We start from the raw sequence: 13,870 nt of genomic DNA, 5'->3' as shown, positions 1-13,870 counted from the left end.
TAGATAGATAGATAGATAGATAGATAGATAGATAGATAGATAGATAGATAGATAGATAGATAGATAGATAGATAGATAGGCAGTGTCACAGTCGATTGGTTTCCTGGACTGTGCAATTTGCAAGTTTTTCATGAAATAAAAATAAAATATTTAATAATCTAGTTTCATTGTCATCTTTATTTATTGTACCTTAATAAAATTGCACACACAAAAAAAATCACAATCCACTTTTTGGTGTTTTATTTACTGTATGTGAAACAAGGCATGCTACAGGCATATCAGCAACTGCTGAGCTGACACATTACATTATGATACCGTATCTGATGAAACAAAAACAGTTTTATTTAAATTACATTTAAGATGATTTAATTATACTCCTCTCAGCACTAATTGAGCACGATGTGTTGTTACAGATCAAATGTAAAGCAAACTAAACATCATTTGCATCTTAAATGGTTAATACTGATTCAAAAAACGATTACCTGAGCATATTACCGGTACTATTATTGTATTAATGCATAGTGCATTCAGGCACATAACAGGACTGACTCATCCAGACGTCAGTATCAATGGCTTGCATCTTTATAGATTGAGATCTGAGCACCATTCCTCAGTGGCTTTAGCTGTAAGTGCTTTCTGCTAAAATTAAAACATGGCAGGTAAAAAGCTGCCACATGCTATCCATAGATATAAATCAAATATACATGCACGACTTTCTGTATAGAAACTGCAAAAGATCAGGCACATTAATGTGATCAATATGATATTGTGCACTAGACAGAGTTTATGAAGAAATGGCTTTTTCAGGCAATGGTTAAAAAATCATATACAAATATACGAATATAAGAATGATAATGACACAAAAATATTATTGAGATAATGCAGACTGTAAACAATTTTGTAAGTTAGTGGGAATGACACTGGAGATAAAAAAAATAAATGCCTTCATACCATTGCTGTATTCGGTCATCTCACCTGCAACACTAACAAGGTTGACGTTAAACTTAAACTCCATACCCGATTTTTATTTTTCAATAACTGATCATTTAGAGTAGGATACTTAAATCCAAACGCTCTCTATAACAGACGACTGCAAGATCATTTTGCAGAACAAAACACGTGAAGACATATTAAATGATTTTTAAAAAGTAAACAAACGAATAACTGAAATTGAAACCAACACAAATGTATCAAGTGGTACTGTATGTCTCTTTAAGAAGGCCTTAAGTTAGATGGGCAGGTCGATGATGTCCAGCTGTGGAGTTGTATGTGTCTTTCAGTTCTGTGTCGGCCCGGTTTGAGCTTCCACTGGAGTGTTTGGTGTCGGAGGCGGGAGCTTCATCATTTTAAAGAAGTTGACGACCTGACCAGGAACCTCAGCTAGAACACACTTGGAGAGCTCCTCTTTAGGAGACTACAGAGAGAGAGAAACATCAGTCATCGTATGTCTGACTTTGAGCAGCACATGGTCACAAATGGTGAGAGGGGTTAAATAACATCATAGTGTTAGTTACAAGTGCAGACAACATAAACCATACTCTGCCATCATGTCATTTCATATCAGCTAGCGATTAGCCAATATTAAACAATTTTATGACTATTTGGACTTGAGCACTTGATCAAATGACACTTTTAGCATTTATATTACCAATAATTTTAGATAATATAATTTTAGAATTAAATAGATAAAATAATTTCTAGCATTTACATTGAATAATTCATATAATTATAAAATAATGTATAATAATGATAAAATGTTTCAGCAAAAATATGTTTTAGGCTGATATGGTTTGTGACAGTAGCAATTTTATTCTTAAAGTAGTATTATATTTATATCATATTTATTCATATTTAGCGTTTTAGTATTTCTGTTATGCACACTTATCATCTTTATGCCCTGCTGTAAATTTTGACAAGACGATGAAAAACAATAGAATGCAATACAATGTAATATATGCAATATAATGTAATATAATATAATGTTATGAACATTTTTAGACGAATTTATGGTTTGGCACAGTAGCATTTTTATTATTTATATACGGTAGTATTATATTTATATCATACTGTATTTATTATATTAACATTTTGAATTAGCATTTATTCTTTTAGTTTTAGTTTGAGTATTTCTTTATGCACTCATATTTCTTTTTTCTTTTTGCTTAAATTGAATTTATTTTTATTTCAGTTTTAGTAACTAGCACTAATTTTAATTAGTTGCCATTACAAATTCTGTGTTTTTTATTTTTATTTTTTTTATTTTAGCTTCATTTTTTAAATGAACGGTTTTCATGGGATTCATTCTAATCAATAACTCCAAGTATAACACTATATAAACCATTAAACCAAAACATGGTTTAATACTGTATAAATAAAATCTAGTTATCCACTGACTAAACAGACATGGATTTGTTTTTCCAATTATGAAAGTTGCTACAGAAACGAAAACTTTCAGAGTCCAACGACTCCAGTTTTGTAATTCAGATATGACATGAATGCAGCATAAAATCATCAAGCTTCAGGAAAACCTCCTGTTTTGAGTTTGATCATCATTCAACATCTTCCCTTCCCTCAGTTAATGGCAAATACAGCATCAGTGACTACTAATCCTGCATTAGCAATGGCTGCTTTCAATAAAGAATATGACTGCTGTGACAAGCGTTAATGTGTAATAAATAATTCAGACAGGCGCATGACAGGGGGACAGGTGCAGATAAAGAAGAGAGCCCTACATGTCCATGCCTATGATTGTTTTGGCTCGTGTGGAGGCGACAGGTTTATATATCTGAAGTAGGACGTGACTTGTTGTGGTAATTCTGCCAGTACACATTGGGCAAGCATTTCCCTGGGAGCCTGAAATGAAATGAACACAAAGGCACAGGTGAGATGCTCCAAGCCATAACATGTGGTAGATATATGGGACTAAAACATTAGAAATATAAATTTGTGTTGTGTTCGGCTTTGCTCAGTGTCTACTGGCATAAACAATTATGAAAAGGCTTGGGAACAAAAAAGAAAAAGGTTTTGCATGTTCATTAAGGCCACATACCGTATTTTTCGGACTATAAGTCGCACCTGAGTATAAGTCGCATCAGTCCAAAAATACGTCATGACGAGGAAAAACACGTATATAAGTCGCAGCGGACTATAAGTTGCATTTATTTAGAACCAAGCACCAAGAGAAAACATTACCGTCTACAGCCACGAGAGGGAGCTCTATATCTTCAGTGTAGACTACAGGAGAACTGAGCAGCATAGAGCGCCCTCTAGCGGCTGTAGACGGTAACGTTTTCTCTTGGTTCATTTCTCCTGGTTCATGTCAAATTAATTTTGATAAATAAGTCGCACCTGATTATAAGTCGCAGGACCAGCCAAACTATGAACTAAAAGTGCGATTTATAGTCCGGAAAATACGGTAAACGTACACCCTTTTACGAACAGATGCATACTGAACACAGTTAACACCGAAACCGAATCTATACGCCAATCATAAACCAAGATCAGATCTTAGAAAGCACCTAGAGCTGCAAGAGTCCCCAAAAGGGAAAAGCCAAAGCAAGAGCAAGCCTAAGTTGCTAGTCTACTAAACTCCTCAAACTGGTTTTTCACTCACGTTCATGAACTTTCTGAAGGGCACAAACTGCACAATGTCACGTACGGCCGGTTCTCCCGTGATAGACCTCAGTCGCCCATCATCTCCATCCAGAATCTCCATATCTGTGAAGTCAGCTTTGCCTACGCCCACAATGATGATTGACATGGGCAAGCGGGAGGCGGCCACTATAGCTCCACGCGTCTGGTCCATGTCTGTGATCACTCCGTCCGTGATGATCAGCAGGACAAAGTATTGCTGAAACAGATAGAGGGCGGAGTCAGAAAGACATAAAGCGTCAGTGTGTATATAATATTTGGGTTTGGGTTGAATCTCACCGACGCTGTCTTCTGCTGTAAAGCCTGCTGTGCGAAACTAGCCATGTGGTTAATAATGGGAGCGAAGTTCGTAGGCCCGTAAAGTTTGACCTGAGGAAGGCACATCCTGTAGGCCTCCACCACACCCTCCACACCTACAAGAAGAGAAATACAACCGGCTGTTTATACACATCATTTCCTGTCAAGTCCAGAGGGTTGAAGTCTGATATTGTGACATACCAGCACAGAACGGATTTGCGGGATTGAAGTTGAGAGGGAACTCATGAGACACCTGAAAAAAAAAAAAAACCTTTAGTAAACTGAGGCTTCTAGGAGTTTTTCACAACAACAGCAGCAGATGTCATTTCATTTACCTGCCATGAAGGAGGAATCTGGGCGCCAAATCCAAACGCAGGAAACATTTTGTCACTACAGGATAAAAAAGAAAGAATTAGAACTATGGGTTTTTCATTTGAAAGTATGGTGAATAAATATATTGCTGGTGTCCTTGTACCTGTCATAGTCCTGGACCACGAGCCCAACTGACCAGATGGCTGAGAGATATTCATTCACACCTTGAGGACTGATGTAATGTAAAGAATCGGGTGACCTGGGGTCACCATTTGACCCTGTGAAGTCTATGCCCACCTGGAAGAAAGATGTGATGGGATGACACGAGTTACCATCCTTCAGCATGAGGGAATATAATTCATAGAGACATAGTATATTCAGTATAGTTCTATGTATGTCTGTCTTTTTATTTATCATAACTGAAATAATAAAAAAATATTTCATTAAAATCGAAAAAATGTATTTAGTATTATTATTGTTGTTTTATAAATAATGCGTTCATATTATTTTATAATATATATTATAACATGTTGTTCCAACATACAGCAAATTAATTAAATTTATTGAGACATAATATAAACAAATATAATCCAAAATAATCATATAAAAATTATTTATATAAAAATATAAAAATGCATTTATTATTGGCTAACATTGTTTTTATAATAATGCACTGATCTAGCTTTTGAAATATATATATGATAAAATACTACTACAACATGGAATTTACATAATATAACATACTATGTTTTATCTGCAAATATAATTCTACACAAATATGTGTCTTTTTATCTATACTAAATTAAACAAATAAATAAAAAGATAATAAATAAATAAAACAAGGATAACTTCTATTGTATTTATTATTTAGTATGATTTATTTTTATAAAAATATTTCTTTTTATTTATAATATTAAATGTAGAATCTTTTTTTAACATTTAATTGAACATATTGCTCCAACATGAAGGAATTTATTTATTTTATAGATACATAATACATGCAATATTATTATGATAAACAAAAAAAAATAGAAAAATTAAGTCAGCATTTTGAGATATAATAGACTATATACTTAATTATATTTGACTTGTTACCTGTTAGTGATGTGGTAAATATTTCATGTGTTTTATGAAACAAGTTATGACAGCCACTGTGTAAATGATTATGTTTCAACACCAAATAGCAATTGTATCATTTAGAAGTTAATTAAAAAACGGCATTATGTGCAATTTACGTTTGCAAAGACTGAATGTTGGTTATTATAGTTACAAATATTTGGGCTCTGTTGTTAACTGTAACCTTATAGTAGTTTAATGTAAAAGGACTCCCTATATTTTTTTGTGAAAAAATAGTTAATGACTTACAGTGAAATTTATCTGGCAGCCTCCCATGATGTAGTCCAAAAAGGTGTATTCCCTGGTAATCTGAGACAGCAAACACAATCATGTCTAGAAAAGTTTGCATTGGGTTTTAATACTGAACGTTGAGAATAAAATCCGACGAGTGTGTTAATGTGACACAGTACCTGACAAAGCTTCACACTCACGACTCCCGAGTTCTTATAATTTTTCTTCTTCTGTTTCTTTTTACTGTTTATGCACTCAAACTCTGCCTGCAGGAGAAAATCAGCTTCCTTAGTTCAGGACCATTCAGAAACCCATCAGGTAATGAAATCAAAATTGCGTTGAGGATCATCTCACCGGAGCGCTGCGGGATGCCTCTTGCAGACGCTTCATATTGGTCTCAAAAATCCCTATCAAATCATGAGATCCATCGTTGTCATAATCGTAACATTCAACCTAGAGAGGGTTGAAAATACAGCATGAAGTGATCTGAAGGGAATGAGACTAGAGGGCAAAAGAGGTCATGCAAAAAGTGAAGAATGAAGAACCATAGTACAGGTCTATTGGTCTCTTCATTCAAAATGAGTAAGACACCAGCAGAACAGCACACCACACAGGACGTCTCTAAATGAATGAATAGATGAAAGATGTTGGATGCCCTGCCACTTTCCACATTTCATAAGGTTAGATATATGACGAAACCTGTTGTGAAAGAATATTTTAGCAGCCATGTGTTCTCTGAATCCTTCACTGAGAAAAGCAGTCATTTGAAAAAAAAAATATATATATATATATATTTAACAGTATTTACAACTGTTTTGTGGAATGCAGAAGAAAATAAAAATATATCTTATTTTTCAAAAAGTTAAACATTTAAAAATCGCCATAAATCATCATATTTTTATTTGTACTCAACAGTTACCTTTAAATATTTAATACAAAATAAAATTGATAAGTAAAAAAACTGTTTGATTACAATAAATTATATTCAATTTAAAAATTATTTTAACTGCATAATGTATATGTTATATAATCTTTGTTATACGTTTACATCATGCTTTTACTGCTTATGTACATGTACGTTTTTTTTTTCTTTTTCACAATGCTTTATCCAAAATAATAGGGTTTGAGAGAAGGTCCCCCCAACTTCAGCCTTATGAACTCACCTTTCATTCATTACTTTTTGAAACTATTTGGTTAGGGTTTCTTTAACCTTTCAAATGAAATGGTGAGGTTTTAAAATTCACAGATTCGAATGCCACTGTTTCCTGTGAACAACCCTGAAGACTTCAACACGTGAAAGGGGTTGAAATGACCTCATTCAGGAATCAACAGTTGGACAGAATAGCTCTATACAGATCTATGAAGGACAAACTAGCAGCTATTCAGTGACACACACACATTTGCAAATGAAAAATACCTGCTCTTTTTCCGACAGTCACTTTTCCTTTAAGATGCTTTTGCAAGAAAAATCACAAAGTCAAGAACACTGATTGTAAGCCACCAAACACCCTCTGACTGACAAAGCAAAGCAAAGCCAGAGTTTTACAGCGTCTCTACGGTCAAGCCAGAACTATTAAAGATTGGCCAGCCTTTCATATGACACTTGTGTTAGCAACAGAGAGCTTTTTAATGTTTTAATGTTTTAACAGCCAGTAACCACAGACTCTACCTTGATTGGTTTCTCCATGTCTCCTGCACAGAGAGACTGTAGAGGGATTTTAAAAGGCCTCCAGCAAGGGTTCAAGTTATTCTTCACAACCTGGTATGAAAGATAACCATTAACATTCATAATAAACATTAACGAGTTAATGCTCCGCATCTAAACCAACACACAACACAAGATGCACCTCAGTTCTGTGAGCAAGCTGCCAGCCTGTTTCCGTCTGCCTGTAAAATTCCAGGTAGGGGTCTGATTTTCCAAAGAAATCCTGCAGGGAAACCCAAATTTAGACACTGAATGCATCTTACAGTTTAAAAGTAAGGCAACTTCACAAACTCACATCTCATGTCTTACCTTTTTGTCCAGTTTTCTGGCCTGCATCTCAAAATCCACTACTCTGTTGTCCTTGATTTCCTCCGCACTGATCTGAAGTGAATATAAATATAGAAATTTTTCCTTTTTGTATACTGTATAATTGTTTTATTGAGTAAAGACATATTCAATTCTTTAAACGTGACAGTTTTTTGAAAAGTTTTTTTTTTTCTAATCATCAAAGAATCCTGAAAGAAACTGCATTGTGGTTTCAACAAAAATATAAACTAGAACAAAAACATTGTACATTGATAATAATATTAATAAATGTGTGTTGATCAGCAAATCAGCATATTAGAATCATTTCTGAAATATCATGTGTGTCATGATTCTGCCCTCGTGTCCTTGATTTTTCCCTAGTCTTGAGGCAGGATCATGACAGACCCGTGTTTTGTGTACAAGCACATGGCCTTGTCTTTGGGCCATGTGCTTGTGTTGTCTCGTTCCCTTGCCCCGCCCCCCTTGTTATCCTAGTGTTATCGTGATTGCTGTATCTGTGTCACCTGTCGTGTCTTAATTAGTTCCCCTATTTAGATCTCCTAGTGTGCTCTGTCTTTGGTCGGTTCATTGTACCTCATATGTGTTCAATTGAGATTGTTCCACACTGTGAGTGTTCGTACATGTGAGTGTTCGTACATGTGAGTGTTCGTACATGTGAGTGTTCGTACATGTGAGTGTTCGTACATGTGATGTCGTACATGTGAGTGTTCGTACATGTGAGTGTTCGTACATGTGAGTGTTCGTACATGTGAGTGTTCGTACATGTGAGTGTTCGTACATGTGAGTGTTCGTACATGTGAGTGTTCGTACATGTGAGTGTTCGTACATGTGAGTCCTGTTTAGTTATTTAGTCTTTACCTTAGTCAGTGTTTTCCCCCTCGTGGGTTTTGTTTTCCCCTTTGTGTAAATAAACCCTCTGTGTAACCTGATTACTGTCTGCACTTGAGTTCCTCCCTTTGCCGAACCCTGACAATGTGACACTAAGGAATGGAGTAATGATGCTAAACAAAAATGCAACTTTACATCACAGGAACAAATTACATTTTAAAATAAAGCAGTTATTTTAAATTGTAGTAATAGTTCACAATATTACTGATTTTACTGTATTGTTGACTAAAATGCAGCCTTGGTGAAAATCTGTATTATGTTTTAAAAAGTCCACCATCAATTTTATCCACAATAAGCTGGTGTTCTTTATCACAACAACTTTATGGAAAAATATTATTGTCTAGCAACCACACAGAGAGTAAATGTGATGAAATATCATGAACATTCACCGTAATTGTTCCCTTTCCTGCAGGTCTCTTGTTCTTCAGCACTAAAGGTCTCGTCAGCTTGCTACTGGAAACAATCTGTGTAGAAAAAACACACACACACCAGACAATGTCATGGAGTAAAAATGGCTTCAAAACATGGATGTTTAGGATCTTTGGTGGTCTTACCTGTCCCAGCGAGCACTCGAACTCACCCAGGAAGTCGTCATCGCTCAAGTCAACGGTTTTATTGTCAATATCGTAAACGCCGAATCTGAGTTTCTGAACAACCTCGAAGTAGTAATCGACAACAAACTTCTTGGCAAATTTGGGGTTCAAGCAGTTCTTAACCCTCTCAGTGCGATCGACCTAGGAAACAAAACATTCCCATTCCCAAACATGCCCAGGCATCCGCATAGATATCTGAACTATGTGCACAACAAGTGACCTGACCTCAAACCACTGGTCTCCCGATGTGTTCATGAGCAGGACACACAGCGGGTCAGATTTGGAGCACACATCCATGTCCAGCAGGTTTTCACAGGAGACTGTCAGCTCCACCTTGGTCACACACGACGCAGCCATTGGACTGATCTGTTTACATGGAAACTTGGTAAAAGCTTTTGGAAAAATAACAGCACTTTCTATGCCACAAACTGGTAGATAATCATAGGAACATTCCAGTGGTTTCAGTATTTCCCTTTGTGCTTGATAACATTGCATGTTGTGGCCTCTGTAACCACTATTTAATCAGGCCAAGCTGCAATATAGATATATATCACTGACTTAATTTCTTAGGGTTAGTAAATTGCACCTAGACATGTACCGGTTGAAAACACTGTGACAGAGCTAGTTTTAGTTTCCCACACTACTTATCTGTTTAATTAGCCTAACTTGTCAGAACACATTCTGATTGAATCAGACCGGTTCTGTATTTAAAGAATGACATGTGTTTAGTTTAGAATCAATAATGGATTTATTTACTGTCGCTGATGTTGCTTTGTTTTAAATAGTCGTTTATGATGAACTAATAATAGTGGCTTGCATTTGCTCTGCTCAAATAAATTCATAGCAGACTCTGATTTAAGTCATATCTCATTTGTACTCCGTACAGTCTATACTATATTCATTTGTACTCTGTAATGTTGCTCGTTTGTTTTGTTTTTTCAAAGCCCATTTCATTTAAATGAGCAATTGGAAACAACACTATTTCGCAAATCTTAAGTCAACTTGCAACTAGTTGCAACATAACTGTTCACACAGATTACTAGAGTCTCTCGTCAGCCAGTAGTTATACCTTGTACTCTGCATTTAATCACAATAAAATAATATTTTATTGTATAACCTTACTTTAAGAGTGAATTATATAGTAGTGTGACTGCTAAGAGGTGTTTTCGTACAGAATGGTGTGTGTGCTTGAGCAGAATGAGCTGTAGGCTACAGTAACCCAGACAGAAAGCTTGAGCATGAGAGAAGGTGTGTGAGGAGTCACTGTGCCATTCTCTGTGGGAGGAACAATCGAGGCTCTTGAATGGAAAACTTGACTTAATATCAGTGCTGTCATTACATGTCAGATCTCACCACTGATTGTAGATTTCTAAGACGTTTTATAGGCGGTTAAGGCATTTATTTAAAATATTTATCCATGATGAAAGTAGGGTAGTATCAAATGGTAATAGAATAAGTTTTATATAAACTTAGCACTACATGATCATCATATTTGTGTATGTACATAAACTCCCCAGACTAACTGGTTCATATCCAAAAGAAACATGGTATTACCCTGGTATTGTTATTACTAGCATTAAGGCTACGCAGAAACATGGGGGGGGGGGGGGAAGAAAAAGAAAAGAAAATATGTACATGTATAGGAAAACGTTCTGCTTCTCTCATATATCAACATTGTATTCACTAATAAATCTAGCCTACATGCTATAAAAACCTTTTTTCTTTTCCATTTGTGAAACATAGAACGCATCTTTATTTACCATGACGTCATCATCTGGTCTGACGTTACACTCATATAGCTATGAAAATCAGCTACAGCAACACTGTAAGTTAAGGGTCTCCATTTTATACCGTTAAAAGTAACGTTATGAATATCTTACCTTGAGTCGTTAGTGCCTGACTGCGTAACTGTGTTACTAGTTTCGGTTTAGTCTGGTTTATTTTCCTGGCGTTAAGTCTCCTCAGTCTCCTCGATGTTGGGAAGCTTGTTGTTTTAAATATTGTTAGAAATAACAACCGAGTTCCTAAAATCTAATGTAACACGTCTGTTTTGATCCTTTCTTGAGGGTGTCAGACAGCTGCGTCGCCCCTCTCTGATGGTATACTGCGCATGCGCAGTCGATTAGGAAACTGCTCTGCAGCTAGTGGGAGTCTACACACAGATACAAAGGTCGTTTGTTTTTGGCTGTAAAAATGTATCTGTAAAAGTTGCCTTGGAAATTTCGAAATTATTTGTTAAATTCCAATACTTAAATGAACATATGGGTGAGTCTGAATAATTTTTTTTCATGTGTTATGTTTTAATAACCGGGCTTGCTTTTTGCCTCTTGAGTAATCGTAAGAAATCCAAATACACTATTTCATGTGCTAAAATGCTAAGACGTTATTATTATATTAGTCCAAATGTCTTTAAAATGATCATGGAATATCTTTAAAATGATCATGGAATACACAGAAAACATTTTAAATGTAATTCTGTACTAAAAAGAAGAAGAGGAAGTTAAAGTGATTAATAACTGCACTGTAAAACATTTCCAAACACAGATCTCTCCACATAAAAATCAACAACAAAACGTCACCCATTAGAGATCTAGATAAATTTATTTAAACAAAAGCTGAAGACAAACATAAAACTGTGCTGATAGTCTCAATGGAAACGCTGAAGGACTGTACTACTTGAAAAAAATACCAGCAAGGATTCAAGAATATATTTATTAAAAAAAGAATTTTTTGTTATAATATTTGGTGCATTTAGTTAAATTTTTTGAACTGAACTATGGACTAATATGCTATAAACACAAAAACACTTCATCTATACAACACAAATCTGTTTATCCTATATTTATTACAGTAAGTATATACAGTAGCTATATTCATATCAGTTTTGGAGCTGGTGTGTTTGTGAATTACTCATATACGCTGTCCTTTGATATTAAATTAAATATTTCTCTTAAAGTAGATACAGTAAATATTTGAAAGATATAATCCAATTGTCAATATGAATCTTCAAAAAAGCCTTATGAGAATAGGCAGTGCTGGTCTACAGTAAAATTTCCGCAGAAGAATATAAAACACACACATCACAAACAATATTTTACAGTAAAACAGAATCAAAACAGATATCAGTGGTCTAGTGTGCCACTAAATTGAATTGGACTTTCCAGTGCACATTTGCCTTAGACTGTCCAGCTCTTCTGTCATTTCTGCTTCTGGTTTTCAATGATGGCGATGCGCATCTCTAAGCTCCGCACATAGTCCTTCTTCCTCCGTCTGTACTCTTTGGCCGCCGTCCTGAAAAAGCATAAGCAACACGGGCAACACACCACATTGGCTCTGGAGCGCTCGGGCCTCCAGCATACACACATGCACACATCCACCATCTTCGCACACAGGACAACAAAACCATGCAGCTGTCACCTTATCCGATTATTATAACGAGCGGAGGCTAGACATTACATGAAAAGCGCATTTGCTCTGTAAACGGTATAGTCTTTCTTGTTTTGGTTTGCAAAGGACTGCTGTTATTCAGTTTTGTGACAGTATATGTCTTTAAGAGCCTTTAGTTTCTTCAATCAATGTCTTGTTTTGTTTTTCAAGCCACGGCGACTCGGTTCTCGAGACATTTGACATATTCTTTCTTCTTCCGCCGACATTCCCGGGCGGCTTCCCTGGAAGCAATAACAGAGAAGCTCTGTGAGCGTGAATACTGTAAATCTTACATTGTGTTTCACTTCATGCAAGTCGAAGACTGCAGTGCATCTTCGTAGCAAGCTTGTAAAAGCAAGTCCAAACCGGGAAAAACTTGAGTTGTGAATGAGTTTTTTAGTTGCATGTATAACGCAAATGATTCCACAAGGCTTGGTTTTTCCATTCTAAGCATCACCATGAAACAAAGAGAAAGCTTTTAGCACATGCTCCACACACTGAACAACATCAAGCACGATGCAGTGATAGGGCTAACAAGCAAAGAATTACAAGCCTTTGACCTGATCAGAAGTTGAAAAGCAGGCGAATCGATGAAGCGTAAGAACATGTAAGGCCTCAGGTGCTTGAAAGAGACTGAAGAAAAGACCAAGCAACACAACCAAGATGGACTGCAATGAGCTGCTATAATGATTTTGTGCTTTTAGGCTACAGAATGCAGTGGTAATTCTGGGATGGGGAAGGGCAGCTGGACATTACCTGTTTTTCATCAGTCGGAGTTCCCTCTTACGTGATGCTTCCTCAGTCAGCTGCTGAGGGCTTGGCAGAGATGCCGGGTGAGCCACTCCATTGGCCTGGGAAAGACCAGATGCAGGAGAGGAAACCTGATACCCAGACATACCTCCAGTGGTGGCTGCAAAACACACCAACACATTAGTTAACAGAGGAACAGTTCCAAATATTTTCAAAGACATAATTTTACATAACATTGGCTGCATATTTTGTGTTTCCATTACAGATAAAAATGATTTTTTGCCCGCCCAACCAGGTCAGCAGTTCAGATTTTGTTAACACAAAAATATTTTAATATTTATAATTTTCAATAAATTGTACAGTAACTTTTCTTTACAAAAGGATAAAACTATTTAACCAACTAGCACAAAACTCTCTCACAATGATCCCAGGTCATCATTTTTGTAATCCCCAAACCTACAATATTTAATCAGTGAAGAGAAGTGTGATATTGCAGTTAATGTTAAGGCTGTTTAGCGAGTTATAGTCAAATAGTGCCAATATATTAAGTAAGTAAGGATAAAAAGAAAGAAAA

The 13,870-nt window shown here is 35.9% G+C and overlaps 1 protein-coding gene and 1 pseudogene across 3 annotated transcripts; both read right to left on the bottom strand.

The window, feature by feature from the left end:
- Positions 1-219: 219 nt before the first annotated feature.
- LOC113084486 (copine-3-like) lies at positions 220-11,242 on the bottom strand. 3 transcript variants are annotated; one of them, XM_026254851.1, is made up of 17 exons: positions 11,001-11,242; positions 9,346-9,486; positions 9,082-9,261; positions 8,917-8,991; positions 7,622-7,693; positions 7,455-7,535; positions 7,277-7,366; positions 5,962-6,060; positions 5,787-5,873; positions 5,626-5,685; positions 4,424-4,557; positions 4,284-4,338; positions 4,150-4,201; positions 3,931-4,064; positions 3,614-3,850; positions 2,733-2,853; positions 220-1,414 (listed from the first exon to the last, which is right to left on the bottom strand). In XM_026254851.1, the coding sequence occupies exons 2-16, from the start codon at positions 9,475-9,477 to the stop codon at positions 2,743-2,745; spliced, it is 1,599 nt and encodes a 532-aa protein (XP_026110636.1). In that variant the 5' UTR covers positions 9,478-9,486; positions 11,001-11,242; the 3' UTR covers positions 220-1,414; positions 2,733-2,742. The 3 variants fall into 3 exon arrangements, with proteins under 3 accessions (XP_026110636.1, XP_026110635.1, XP_026110637.1); XM_026254850.1 differs by lacking the exon at positions 2,733-2,853; XM_026254852.1 differs by lacking the exon at positions 220-1,414 and having other exon boundaries at positions 2,643-2,853.
- Positions 11,243-11,702: 460 nt separating this feature from the next.
- LOC113084481 (cAMP-responsive element modulator-like) lies at positions 11,703-13,456 on the bottom strand (annotated as a pseudogene).
- Between the last annotated feature and the right edge of the window lie 414 nt (positions 13,457-13,870).

The sequence above is a fragment of the Carassius auratus genome, unplaced genomic scaffold, assembly GCF_003368295.1.
Source record: "Carassius auratus strain Wakin unplaced genomic scaffold, ASM336829v1 scaf_tig00040135, whole genome shotgun sequence".
Lineage (NCBI taxonomy): Eukaryota > Metazoa > Chordata > Actinopteri > Cypriniformes > Cyprinidae > Carassius > Carassius auratus.
This window is presented reverse-complemented; position numbering and strand designations above follow the sequence as displayed.